Raw genomic sequence first — 15,000 nt, forward strand, 5'->3', positions numbered from 1 at the left:
TCTGCCTCACCATACGTACGCTTAGTTTTGTGTCATATACCACACTCTAGCCGGGAGGCCTTGGTCAATGCTGGGTCTCATTTGCTCTTTCAGCACTGGACATTCTGCCATTCATGTTTCCTGTCTGAGTTTCATTTTGTGACATGGTGTGTGCTTGGAGGTTCAGAGGTCCCAGTTAATGGTTGATTTGCGTGTTCTTGTATTCTTTGTATCACACATACCCTCACACGCTTACAGTGTGGGAACTGAGTGACAAATCTGTCTGGGAGCTTTGGACATATCCTCCTTAAAGGAGAATTCTGGTGATTTTTCACACAGATCTCTTGAACATGGGGGGCTCATGAACATGCCCCCAGAGTGCAGCGCTGTAGATGCTTTGCAGTTCTAGCTATTGGCTGCGGCAACTCGAGCTAGGTAGAACCGAGGTAGACCTTAAGAAACAGAAATCTATGTGAAAAATCGGCAGAATTCTCCTTTAAGAAAAGGTTGCTTGGGTTGGCCTTGGCGATCTCAGTTCACATGAAAGGGTCAGTTCTTCACACCGGTATGCGTTGACCAGGATGTGTTTGTTTACTGTATGTTTTGGGGTGTGGTGTAGAGACACTGTTCAAGGTTATTAGATGAGCAACCACTGGATGTACTGTAAATAGGAACTGATGCACACCATGACAGAGAGGTAATAGTAGCTATCATTCTATTGTGTTTGGACTCCAACCTGGACCATGACGTGGTGAGCAGTGGACGACCCATGTGGGTCAAAGCTGTGTTGTATTATTAAGAGAACTCAGCTCCTCAGCATAGCCAGAGTGTCCAGGGGATTCTGATGTTCTGGACAGAGAGAGAGAGAGAGACAGAGAGAGACAGAGAGAGAGAGAGAGTGAGGGATTGAGAAAAGGTGAAGGAGAGAGCGTGGAGACAGATAGAATGAGAGGAAGGGGAATAGGGAGGCAGAGGAATGAGGATGAGGATGGGTTCCTGAACAGCTGCAAAAGCACTTCTCCCCTGAGAGGACATCTGCAATGGCCCTTCAACATGTTCGCTAGCTGTGTGCATTGGCCAGCATACACACACACACACACACACACACACACACACACACCACACACACACACACACACACACACACATTACAAGCGCACATGCACATGCACATGCACATACACAAAACACATTACTGTACAGTGATGTGCGCATGGCTATGCATATGTGGTCTTTCTTACACAAAAGCCTGATTCTGTCCTTTGTGTCTGTGCACATGAATGTGTGTGTGTGTGTGTGTGTGTGTGTGTGTGTGTGTGTGTGTGTGTGTGTGTGTGTGTGTGTAAGAGAGAGAGAGAGAGAGAGAGAGAGAGATAGAGAAAGAAATGGAGAGGGGGGAAGGGAATATTGCTCTTGGCTTTCAGTGCAGTGGAAATAGTGTACTACATGCCCCCATTGGGTTTGCAGTCATGTCAGCCAGACTTGGCTGCATCCATCCTCTCTCCCTCTCTACCCATCCCTCTCTCTCGCCCTCTCTGTGTGTGTGTGTGTGTGTGTGTGTGTGTGTGTGTGTGTGTGAATGCATGCATGGTAGAGAAGGGCGAGTACTGGGCCTAGGGAAATAGCGAGCTCGTTGTTTGTTGGGCTGCATGGCGTCACAGGGCGCGCTCGTTGCGCTGGTCTCTTTTGCCCATGCAAATTTGATTCAAAGTCAAGAGTGTCAGGAGTGAGCCTCGCTAGCCGCTGTATCTCCAGGGGAGGAAGGCTCATCTCATGCTGAGAGCATGTGTGTGTGTGTGTGTGTGTGTGCCGGGTCAAGCCATGTCAAGACTGCTTGTATGTGTGTGTATATGTGCGTGCGCACGCATGCGTGCACATGCATGTTTGTGTGTTTTTTTGTGTGTGTGTGTGTGTGTGTGTGTGTGTGTGTGTGTGTGTGTGTGTGTGTTGTACGTCATTGACATTAGCACTGACTCTCAGTGTTAACTTAGTCCAGCATACCATAATGTGTTATTCTGACAGGAGTACTGTATTTATTCATTACACTAAAGGGTGACCTTACAGATTAAGGATTCATGCTTATATTTGTTCAAGACTTGTTAAACTGGTATACTGATAAGGAAAAAAAAGCTTAGCCTTAGGTGGTATTGGGAGAACATCCAGCTTTAATGGGATGTATGCTTTTGTTTAAACATCACTCTCTGGCATGGTTAGCTTGTGGTTAGCGTTGAGATAAGGGAAGAGACCATTGAAAGGGCTTGCTGTGTGGTGGGATGTGGTGGCTATCGGTGCAGTCGGTTATGAGCTGTGAGGGAGTACTGTATGGTGAAATGCTTTCAGGTCATTTGTGTACACATGGTTAGGTTGTGAGTGTGTGTGTGTGTGTGTGTGTGTGTGTGTGTGAGAGAGATGGCCTCATGGGACAAATGTCTGTCTGTGTGTGTGTGTGTGTGTGTGTCTCTGTGTGTGTCTGTGTGTGTCTGTGTGTGTCTGTGTGTGTGTCTGTGTGTGTGTGTGTGTGTGTGTTTGGTGTGCGTTATTGCATATGACATGTGGCGAGGCCGACAGAAATAGCCCTGCGATCTCTCAGCTCCACGCCGACTCTCCTGAGGAGGGGGAGAATGAGTCAGCCTCGGTCCACACCGAGCGACAAAATCCAGGGGACGGAACGGAGCGAGAATGAGAAACGTAAATCAGATGCAGCAGATGAAAGAGAGAGACAGAAAGAGAGAGAGAGAGGAGAGAGAGAGAGAGGGGGAGAGAGAGAGAGAGAGAGAGAGGGGAGGGGGGGAGAGAGAGAGAGGGAGGGGGAGAGAGAGAGAGAGAGAGAGAGAGAGAGGGAGGGAGAGAGAGAGAGAGACCACTTACCCACAGCTGTGCGTTCGGTGTTGGATAGCTGGCATTGCATCAGTACTTGAGAGCTCACTGTCAGAAAACAGCAGGCTGTCACACCACTGCTCAGCAGCCAGTGTGATCCTGAGTGGACCTAAGTGGACCTCCCATGGACAGGACTTTATATAGGCCCTTAGCACTAATAAGGTTTTGGTGTGTGTACCATGCTTTCAACATGCAAACGAGTGACAACAAACAGGTTCTTGATCTTAGGACCCCTTGAAGGTCACAGGATAATCTGATCTGAAGGGTAGTGCTAAAGAGAGCGGTTTGTACAGATCCTGAAGCCTAATTTATGGCTCTAAGGGGCCGTTTACACGAAACCGCCGGGTGAATTTTCTCTTACCGCTTTCACACCTTTAACGACACCGGCAAGAAAAAACTCGCGTGTACACACAGAGGTGTAACCAGAGAGGGTTAAATCGGAGCTAGTAATCAAGGATCTTTGGTGTAACCGGCTAAATGTGCTGTAGTGCATATGCCAGACCAGTCGATGGCGCCGCTGTGCAGAAGCTTCATGATAATTTTGCGTGAATCGCGTAGAAGAAAACATTGTTGAAACAGTTTGTTAAGCCAGGGCTCTGGTTAAGCAGTCTCATGAAATAAGAAGACTACAAACAATTCGGTTTTCAATTCAACTGTTAAACTAATAAGTAGGGATGGGCAAAGCGAGGCTTTATGAAACACTGAAACGTTCGAAGCAATTGTGCCGAATTGTTCCGAAGCTTCGAAACAATTCCGACACCTCAGAGCTGTTTAGGGTGAAACAAATCTGTCAAATGCTTCGTATTGGAGACGTAGTCTTTAAAGTTCGTGGCTCGCTGTGTTACCTATGTTCAGTCTTTGTCAAAAGCTAAGCAGCATGCCCTTGGTTAATTACTGGATGGGAGACCACATGAAGTCACAATAAAGAGAATCTTATTGCTGCCACTATGTGTTCTCTAAATCACTTTCTTCTTATAAAAACTCTCGATTTTTGACCATTCTGAGAGTTTAGTTGAAATTGTGTGGTTAATGGTGAATAACAGATAAACAGATACGATCTGAAACAATACCTTACAAATCAAAAAGGGATCAAACCACATTTGAGCAGCCTGGGCTACCGTGCAAAAAACACCCTCACTAACCACTACACCATCATGGTTATTGCATCTCCACCATCACTGCCATCATCGCCCAACACCAGCTCAGATGGACTGGCCACGTGATTCGAATGCCTGACTCTCGCCTCCCCAAACAAGTCCTCTACTCACAGCTTGTCCAAGGAAAGCGTGCCCCAGGTGGCCAAAAGAAAAGGTACAAAGACAACATCAAAACCAACCTCAAGGAGTTCCACATAGGCCTTACAGTTTTTTACAATTGTTTACACACGTTTTCAAAACTCTGTGTCTATTTTTCAAAACTCCACACACAAAACCCACAACTGCTCACACAAAATGCAAAATGCCCCAAATCTCCAGCAAAATGACACACAACATTCAAAATGTCAAAACACATGTTTAAAAACAAACATTCGCCTCACATTACAAACACTTTTGTCATAATATGACATTTTGGATACATCATGTACACACTGTTGCTCAAAACTAAAGCTCTAAAAGCTCTTCTGTCTTAGGGTTTCTATATGTATTCCATACAAAGAGTGAAAGTTACGGCATCAACAAAAGAAGTTGAAATACACAGTAAAAAATGCAAGCAATATTGAAACCAAAAAAATAGTGATTTTTCCCAAATAATTTGCTGTTGTGAATACAGTATTTTACAGCAAACAAGAAAAAAGCAAAGAAGAAATACAGTGACCACCAGATGTACATGGAGTTTTGAAAACACAGATTTTTTTTTTTCTAAAGACAAGTGTGTGTGTGTGTGTGTGTGTGTGGAGGGGGGGGGGGTCGTGTACAGTATGTATTCATAGGCCTATAGACCCTTTCAACTGCATAAACAAACAATTCTACAGTAAGCATTCTAAGGCATTTCTGGAGGCACAGAAAAAATGTATTGAGCTAATGGTACAGTAACATGGGGACAAACAAAAATAGAGTAAAAGACAAATTTCTTTTGTAGAACATTTGTATTTGTACAAAATGTGTATTTTCTCTATTTTTTTAAATAATCGTGGGAGGTCACAGCAACTAACAGGGCAGCCTGGAGACAACTTGTCGAGATGGAGCTGCACAGTACAGCGACGACCTCCGTAGTGCTGCAGAAGACAAACATAGACGCAGAAAGGAAATCGCCTCCACCAAAAAGGCTCCACCCAAACTCACAAGTGCTACTGCCCACCCATGCCCACATTGCCCCAAAATATGCGGGTCCAGGATTGGCCTCTTCGCCCACCTGAAGACCCATAAGGACCAAGAAGGAGGGCCGACATACTCGACCACGAGTGTCCGCCGATGATGATGATGATGATGTGTGGGTGTGTGTGCGTGTGTGTTTGTGTGTGTGTGTGTGTGTGTGTGTGTTAACATGCACAGGCACCTGTGGATATACCTCTCAGAGACACAGGCACAGACTCACTCAGTGCTCTCTTACTGTAATAACAGAGGGGTTCCTGGCATTCCTGTGCCGTGTGTGTATGGCTGCTGTCGAGAGGTGTGTGAGCTGAACCTGGGAGTGTGTGTGTAGGTTACCGGAGGTGCAGGAGCCACCACATACCTCAATCACCTCTTGTGTTCTGATGACAAGCCATGTCAGCACTAATGATTAACACTGCACTTAGCCTGGGGTGTGTGTGTGTGTGTGTATGTGTGTGTGTACAGTATGCGTGTGTGTGTGTGTGTGTGTGTGTGTGTGTGTGTGTGTGTGTGTGTGTGTGTGTGTGTGTGTGTGTGTGTGTGTGTGTGTGTGGTTTAATGACATTGCTTCTTTGAGTCAGAATAACAGAGAACATGCATAAAGACAGAAGGAGAGATAGAAAGATTGACAGATAGAGGTCAAATAAGAGATGAGTTGAGTGAATCAGCCCTGTCAGTGTGGAGGTGTGCGATAAACTTTCATGAATATATCGGTGTACCTGGGTCATGTCTTATAACACAATTTTTCAGAGACATTTCTGCAGTGCGTGTGTTGTTTTGCTGCATGTGAGTATGGATCTTTGTGTGTCTGTGTATCTGTGTGTACGTGTATGTGTGTGTGTGTGTGTGTGTGTGTGTGTGTGTCTAAGAGACATACTGAGAGATAGAGAGATAAAAACAGGCTATAAAATGTAGGCTTGCCTGGACTTTTAGAATGTAACGCCAGGCCTCTGAATGTCTGTTTGAAGTGTTAGAATACAGGAGTGTATGTGTGCGTTTGTGAGGAAGTGTTAGAATACAGGAGTGTATGTGTGCGTTTGTGAGGAAGTGTTAGAATACAGGAGTGTATGTGTGCGTTTGTGAGGAAGTGTTAGAATACAGGAGTGTATGTGTGCGTTTGTAAGGAAGTGTTAGAATACAGGAGTGTGTGTGTGCGTTTGTGAGGAAGTGTTAGAATACAGGAGTGTGTGTGTGCGTTTGTGAGGAAGTGTTAGAATACAGGAGTGTGTGTGTGCGTTTGTGAGGAAGTGTTAGAATACAGGAGTGTGTGTGTGCGTTTGTGAGGAAGTGAAAGAGAGAGAGATGCTGAGAGACAGAGGGAGAAAAGGAGAGAGGGAGGTAGAAAGAAAACAAGAGAGGGAAAGAAGGAGAGAGAGGGATGAAGAGAGAGACATGCAGAGAAGGAGAAAAAGAGGGATGAAGAGAGAGAGAGAAGGGAGGAGTAGAGAGGGCCATGGTCATGTCTGTGCTGTGAGAGGGCCATGGTCATGTCTGTGCTGTGAGATGTTGGACGTGTGAGCTGTAATTATGCTGACTGCCTGCGACTCCTGTCTGGGCTCGCCACAGACACACACACACACACACACACACACACACACACACACACACACACACGCAGCTCTGCTTTTCATGATTTTCTCTGTCTGGATCCTCCCTGTCCTTTCTTTTGACCCCACTCTCTCTTTTTCTTCATCAGTCTATTTCTCTCTCTCTCTCTTTCTCTCTCTCTTTCTCTCTTTTTTTTCTTCATCAGTCTCTCTCTCTCTTTCTTTACCACTCGTTCACACTCACAGACTTTCTTTCAGAGCACATGTGAATACGGCCGGACCGCCACATTCCACTCTGTTACACTACACATGTTAACACACACACATGCTTGGCCTGGCTAATATGTTTGGGGACGGACTAGTGACAAATGACCGATGGAGCCCAGGACAGAAAGAAGGCAATAAAAGTGTGGCAAATTATTAACTACACCTAATAAACACATGCCTGGACATATTAGTCTCAGAGTATAGTCATCAGTCTGTGAGGTCTCTGGTATTTAATTTTAAAGTCCCTGTGTAGACCAAAAATAAATATGTGTTTTGAGTGTGTCACTTCACAGCAAATGGTGTCATTAAGCACTCAGAAAAGTCTAAATGAATGACTGACAAGTAAATTAGGCTTCAAAATCATGAAAATATGAGGGCTGACCTGATACTCACAATGTATCCATCCTGATGCCCAGTTAAGACAGTGTGGATAATGAGATCAGTCTTCATGCGTTGCATGTAATGGCAACATTTCAGAAAAATTCTGTTGTTGTCATGAACCCACTCAGTGGTTTGACACATCTCTGAGGTGCCAGGGTTGGGTCATAATGTGGGTTGTTGTGTCTGACATAGGCCGATAGTAAGAATGAAACATGATGTCCTCCATTTTAGGCTCTGTGTCATGCTGCTATGATACTGGCTGAGGCCAGTTTACATATTTCTCAGAAACACCTCAGCTTGTTGTTATGGGAATCTTGTGCAGAATGGCAGTTTAGCACATCCAGGAAAAGGCAATCATAAGAATTTCATTGGCCTTACAATGGTGCTTACATAACTGTGCTGTATCATGTATCTCTCTCTTCTCTCTCTTTTCTCTCTCTCTCTCTCACACACACACTCACACACACACACACACACACACACACACACACACACAAACACACGTTGTGTATCAATGACAAGCATTAAGTGCTACAATCCAGAATCACTACAAGAGTATGTGACTGCGTCGATAAAGATGGTTCTCATGAACATCATATGAACAGTGTGTGAATGTGTGTGTGCTTGAGTGTGTGTGCTTTACAGTACATGTGCTCTCCAAAGAGGTGGAATCACATTGCTAAGTGGATTAACCGTCCTTCAGATCTGCGCAAAACCTTTGCTGGTGATGCGTTGTCAGAGCAATGTTAACCGTTCGTCAACTGGATGCTCCCCGGCTCTAGTTTCTATGGCAACGCACCAAAAGGCATGGGCATACACCTGTGAACGCGGCTCCACGCGGTGCGCTGCTGTTGTGTTGCTGTTCAGAGCTGGTGTGTTGTGTTGCTGTTCAGAGCTGACGTGTTGTGTTGCTGTTCAGAGCTGACGTGTTGTGTTGCTGTTCAGAGCTGACGTGTTTGCATGGATATGTCTTCATCCTTCTCTTCATTTCATGTCTATTCTGCTGCACGTCTTCAGCTCAAACTGAAAATGGCCTCATGAGGCTGTGATTAAACACTGTTATTAGTGGATGTCAAGTGTTTTCTTTATCTTAATTTGCAGTTTATGTTATGAAATCCCTCAATCCATATTACAGTTTTTTTCAATCGCTAATAAGCGCTTACACATACTTCAGATACTTTTTCTAAACTCTTAACACAGACTCACACCTACAATACACAATTGGCCAAATGGATAATTTTCTTCTCATAAACACATTTTGTTAAATATATACTCTTCATTTCAAAACAGAACACATCTTTCTCTGCACACACTAACTTTACCAAAACACTGGAAATCTGACTCAAAATGAAATTACAGTATTCTGTCAAAGAATAACACTTGTTTTCACTTCACAAGGTACATGCAGTCAATCAAAGTACACCAGGTTTCAAAATACTGGCTATTGTTGACATTACAAAATGCATAGACTTTTATGTTTCAGTTGTACAGGTCTTTGCATGCAAAACATGCTATCCACTGTTTTTACACTAAATTTCTTGGTTGGGAACTGTATGTCCACATGTAATGTTCACATTTTCCAAATAAGTTTTTTTTTTACTATTTTACTACAGGAGGTACAGTAGAAATACTGTTTACAGTATGCTAGAACAGAAAAAGTTTTACAGTATTGCTTACAGTAAACAAAATATCCATGAAACACACAAGAGCATTCTGAATAAACAACAACAGCAAAAAGCCCAGATACAGTTTTTCTCAGTTGCTTTGGTGTAGTGTTAATTTTGTCACCTATTTTTAATGTAGTCATAGTCTTAGTCTTGTGTGAAATGTCCTTTTAGTCTTTGTCATATTTAGTCATTCAAATATCATTTTTTGTTAGTCAAGTTTTTATTCGACTAAAAGTCTCGTCATTTTAGTCAAGTTTTAGTCAAAAGAAAACTAAAGGTATCTTAGTCTTAGTCAGTTTTAGTCGACACATTTTAGTCTTTTTTTTTTTTAAAACAAATTATTTCTGATTACCATTTAGGTCAAATAGTGTTTCACACATCTCAATTTTCCAACAATATTGTGTGTTCACAGGGCTACTTCGTCTGTTATAATTACTCATTCTGATTTTTGTCAGTCCGTATGTTTTGCATGCACAGGTAAGTCGAGCTACAGTTATAGCTTCGGCTGGGATTTGACCATAGACAGTAAAAGATTTGACTGGACCACTGTCATATTAAGTAGACCAGTGTTTCTCAAAGTGTGGTCGGGGATCACCAAAGTGGTCCGCATGAGCAGGCGTGGTAAAATATAATATAGAGGAGTTGATTGCCAAATAACTTGAAGTTAAATCCAAACAGTTCTGCAACACTGTTTATGTAAGATATGCCAGTTTAAATCATACAGAATGAATCCTCTGACACAATAAGCAAAGTGCAAAGACAATAAGCAAGGTGGTTCAGTGAGTAGGCCTATAGACTAATTATAGGCTACTATTGAAGTAGGTCTAATCTTTTTTTTTTTTTTTTTTTTTTAGCTAGGGTTAGTTAAGTGGTCCTGAAACTGAAATAGTTTGAGAAACACTGTCGTAGGGTCAATGTATTAATGTTTTACTCCATCTAAGCTAGATGGCGATATCCCAAACACAACACATTCCCCAAACAGACTCTCCATCTTAGCCATAGCTAACTTGCTAGCGAACTTTCTATATTAGCTTACTTGCTAGCAAACTTTGCATCATCAGTCTAACTAGATGAATAGTTGACATTACATGCTGAACATTTTTGTATGGACATTCTGGGGGATGTTAATTTGTATGAGAGAAGCGTCAACTTCTGGGTATGTAGCAGTGGCATAAAGCTTAGGTAGTTAGCTTGCTAACTCTGGCAGAAAATCTCCAGTGTTCTTGTTCCATGTAGTTTCGTGTTGCAGCCACAGGGTTGCAGCAGCAGCACGTAGACTAGCCTACAGGAAAGCTGTTGCGTATGAACTCAAACGTAACAGCTAGATATTCTGTCTTCTCATTTTGTGGACGAACATGAAGGGAGATTTTATCTTAGTTTTTTATTTCATGCAAAACATTTTAGTCTGATGTCTTTTTAGGTCAACAATAATGCATCTTAAGATAGTCTTAGTCAGTGTTTCAGGACATTACTGACGTCTCGTCATCGTCTCGTCTTAGTCATGAAAAAAAAGGTCGTTGACGAACATATTTCCTCTCGTCTCGTCTGACGAAATTAACACTACTTTGGTGCTTTTCTCAGATCAGAATGAAAATTATCATAACTAATAGTTCAACCTCCACAACATTTAGTCATTTGTGCACATCATAGTAGCAATTTCTCCTTCCTCTGAACAAATTGCAAATGCTTTTGGACATTTATCAGTTGCTTTGTCATGTCAGTCAAAATGAACTATACTTATGGATGCTGAATAGTCGTTCCCAATAAAACTAATAGTCTTCATTTCATTGCTTGAGTCATTACATACAAAATTGTTGAACTAGTTATCAAATTCTGTCACAATGCTGTAGAATTGCAAAGAGCATATATAGTAAAACTGTGAAACGTACATATTCAGTGTCTTGTACTCACTCCCCTAACTACAGCAATTTGTAACTTTACTGTAGTTTTCAAATGGCTGTACAAGTAGCGTATGTCTTGAGCATGTTCAGGTAGTGTCACCGAGTTCTGACCTTTTTTTTGCATAGGAAAACACTAGAAAATAAACTGTCATAATGAAAACATGACAAAGCCATTCATTCATTCATAAATGATGGTGTCAAGACTTCTTATTTTGATGACACTGGCAGTTTCATTGACATGAAGACTTGCTTTTGAGGAATGGACTATCCATTTTGAGCAAGTGACGTGCTTTTGCAGGTTATCCACTAGGTTTTCCAGTTTGCACTAATTGTTTTGTGAAATGCACTAACTGCTGTGCAAATGTTACTGCAATAGTGATGTGAGAAAAGCACCAAAGCGACTGAGAAAAACTGTAAAAAAAGGGCGGGGGGGGGGCTAAAAAGCACAAAATTACTGAATCTAATCTCTGCGGTCTTCAGAGTTAGGCCACATGTTTTCATCAACATCGCATCTGATATTATCCAAGGCAATGCACCTGGGATAAAACCATTTGGTAGCAGAAGCAGAGGTTTTTATACTGTATCTAAGGTTTGGGATACTGTGTTTGCTATTGTGGGATGTTGTGTGTTAACATTTGTAAATACTACAAAAACAATCCATAGTTTTGTTGGGAGGTATAGCTTGTCTGTTAAGAAAATGTAAGCATTGTGGAAATGTGTTCACTGACTGTATATTGTGTGAAAACAACATTAAATGTGTGAATGGTATGGCCACAAAAGACAGATGCTGTGCTAATTGTGTTTAGAGTTCTGAAAATGGGACAACTGGTTCACTGGACAAGGTCATTTTTTATTCGCTTGTTAGGTGCAACTGAAAAAACTGTAAAGGTACCGCGGTCAGGTGCGGTCACTGGGTGCAGGGGTAAGATATAAATACCTGTCACTGGCCATCCAACAGGTCATTTTGTCGTGTGGATATGAAACCCTGTAATGGTACACGGTCAGGTGCAGGGGGAGATATAAATACCTGTCACTGGCCATCCAACAGGTCATTTTTTACTGGCCATCCAACAGGTCATTTTTGTCCATTGTGGATATGAAACCCTGTCACTGGAAAATGGATAAAACCTGTGAAAATATTTTACTGCAGGATGTCTTCAGATACACTGATGTTGTGTCTGTGTGTCTGTGTGTGTGTGTGTGTGTGTGTGTGTGTGTGTGTGTGTGTGTGTGTGTGTGTGTTTGTGTGTGTGTGTGTGTTTGTGTGTATATGTTTGTGAAATTCTGGACACCAGTTATCAACACCACGACTGTTGTTGTCGGTGGTTGCAAGGCAAGGACACAGGGATGTTAGCTAGATTGGCTGCAAATGTATGACAAAAGCTCCATTACATCTTATTCAGTTGTTTAATTAATCTGGACATGAAATCACCCTCTAGCACCAGAGGACTCGCTCTGACTGCAGAGAAATGAAGGTGAAAGATGAGTCCTCTCATCCTCATGTTTCTCTTCCTCCTTCTCTCTTCCCTCTCTCTAGGCCTGAGACCCAGCAGAAAGTCCCGTCGGCGCCCCCTCCCCCACCCCCCCCCCTCCTGAGCCCGTGCCCCCCCCTGAGCCAGAGGAGGAGATCCTAGGCTCAGACGATGAGGAGCAGGAGGACCCCGCCGACTACTGCAAAGGTCAGCCCACTCGCCCTTCCTCTCTCTCTCTCTCTCTCTCTCTCTCTCTCTCTCTTCTCTCTTTGTCTCTTTTCCTCTCTCTCTCTCTCTCTCTCTCTCTTTCTCATAAACTATCCTCTCTTTTATTACCACCTCTCTCTGGATCTGTCTCTCTTTCTTAAAATCTGTCTCTCTGTCTCTCTGTAATTCTTTCCACCACATCTTCCCTGGTCATCTCCTGATTGTGACCCCTGGCTTGGTCATCTCCTGATTGTGACCATCTCCTGATTGTGACCCCTGGCTTGGTCATCTTCTGATTGTGACCCCTGGCTTGGTCATCTCCTGATTGTGACCATCTCCTGATTGTGACCCTGGCTTGGTCATCTCCTGATTGTGACCCCTGGCTTGGTCATCTTCTGGTCATCTTCTGATTGTGACCACCCCTGGCAGTCATCTGATTTGTGACCCTGGATTGGTCATCCCCTGACCCCTGGCTTGGTCATCTCCTGATTGTGACCCTTGGCCTGTCCTGCACAAGAGGCTTGTCATAATGAAGTTAGGTGGGGTGTGGACACACAAATGGCCGTTCCCCACACTGCTGAAGCTTGTATTTTCATCTGCAGGATGGAAAGGGACTCCAGTTAAAATGTTGAAATGTACTTATATGGCTTCTCCATCCACTCCCATTCTTGCTTCAACTCTTATTCCCTCTGTTTTTCTCTCCTGATCCTTTCCCTTCTCTGTGGGTTACTGTCTCTCTCTCCTCTATTGAAATTCAGCGCTTGTGTCAGTTTTATAGGTTTGGCAGTGTGGTTCAAGGTTGTAGCGCTGGTGCAGAGACGTAGGCAGAGAGCCCTGTAGCCAGCAAGAAACAACATCAGTCTCCTCTCTACTTCCCCCTCTCTCCCTCTCTCTCTCTCCCTCTGTCCTCTCTCTCTTTCATGCACTTTCCCTCTCACTTCATCTGTAATTCCCTTATCATCTTGCATATCTCTTGGTCTTACCCTTCTCACTTTCTCTATCTGTGTGCCGTCTTCGTTGTCAATAGTCTGTCCTCTTTTTCTCTCTCTCCCTCTTTCTTTCTCTTTCCCTCCATCATCTGTGTTTTAGCTCACTCATGCTGTTTAAAAGGAAGGTGTCACTGAGGGACTCATTTAGAAGCTCCTCAGGCCAGCCTACTCTACTTTCTCTCTCTCTCTTTCTCCATCTCTTTCTCTCTCTCTCTCTCTCCATCTCTCTCTCTCTCTCCCATCTCTCTTGCTCCATCTCTTTCTCTTTTGCTTTTTCTTTTTCCATCTCTCTCTCTCTTTCTCAGTCTCTGTGTGCTCTGTCAGTCATTGTGTTGGCCCCTCCTCTGGTCAGTCTGTCCTCTTTTTTACCTCTGACTCTCCAGACCTTCGGCTCCTTTGGTCTTCTGTTTCCGTGCCCAGGGGTTCAGTTCTCTACCCCAGCTGTCTAGTAGGATTCTGCTGACGCGCTTTAATATGATTGTTTCTGCGTTTCTTTTCTTTTTTTAATCTCTGGAACCACTTTTCATCTGAAGTTTGTCTAATCTCTCCCTTTGCCTCAGTCTGTGTTCCGATAAAATAAAAAGTTGTTAATAAAATTGTGAAATGTATCAAAGTCGAATATATCAATAATTTGACTTATGAATATGTTTAGATGAACACTTTTATCGGCTGTTTTTTCTGTCTCCCTCACTCTCTCTCTCGCTCGCCTTCCTCAGGAGGGTACCACCCGGTGAAGATCGGGGATCTGTTTAATGGGAGGTACCACGTGATCCGCAAGCTGGGATGGGGACACTTCTCCACCGTCTGGTTGTGCTGGGACATCCAGTGAGTAGCCATGGCAATGCCACCAGCACACCAACACGATAGCGCCGTGGCACCCAACACCGGCCCACGCCACACACACGCGCGCGTGCCGGGCACAGTATCAGTGACCCAGGCTCACGTTTCCTCTCGCTTCCTACTTCCCCTCCAGCGGTCAGCATCGGCTCCCTTTTAGGCTAATGAGAATCCACACGGAAATCCTCATGGAAATCCTCATGGAATTTTCCACTGCAAACAAATTGTGCTAGTAGTAGTCACAGTAGTCAACATTATCACAGAAGGACATGCTTTGTTATGAAGCAGTTTGGTGGATGTGAATTACATTAGTACTCAATTTGATTCTGCAAATCAACTGAGAATGAACAAAGTCCAAGTACACTTTTGAGAAAAATGTTATATAAATGTTGCTATAATACTTTATACAAATAAAACTGAAACGTGTGGTCTTGTGGACTAAAACTTATGGAGTTCTCACATAGAATTCTCAGTTGACGAAATGGAATCCTGGCATATAGTGTATATGACATAAAGATGATTGTAGATGGCGTGTGTGTGTGTGTCATTGCAGCTTGTGGGATG

At 43.4% G+C, this 15,000-nt stretch overlaps 1 protein-coding gene across 1 annotated transcript in view; it reads left to right on the forward strand.

The window, feature by feature from the left end:
* Positions 1-15,000, forward strand: part of LOC125302843 (SRSF protein kinase 2-like) — a 66,433-nt gene that overhangs the window by 35,571 nt on the left and 15,862 nt on the right. Inside the window, 3 exon segments of the mRNA XM_048256161.1 lie at positions 12,469-12,509; positions 12,512-12,610; positions 14,316-14,424. Coding sequence (XP_048112118.1) covers positions 12,469-12,509; positions 12,512-12,610; positions 14,316-14,424 — 249 coding nt within the window.

The sequence above is a fragment of the Alosa alosa genome, chromosome 11 (assembly GCF_017589495.1).
Source record: "Alosa alosa isolate M-15738 ecotype Scorff River chromosome 11, AALO_Geno_1.1, whole genome shotgun sequence".
Classification (NCBI taxonomy): domain Eukaryota; kingdom Metazoa; phylum Chordata; class Actinopteri; order Clupeiformes; family Clupeidae; genus Alosa; species Alosa alosa.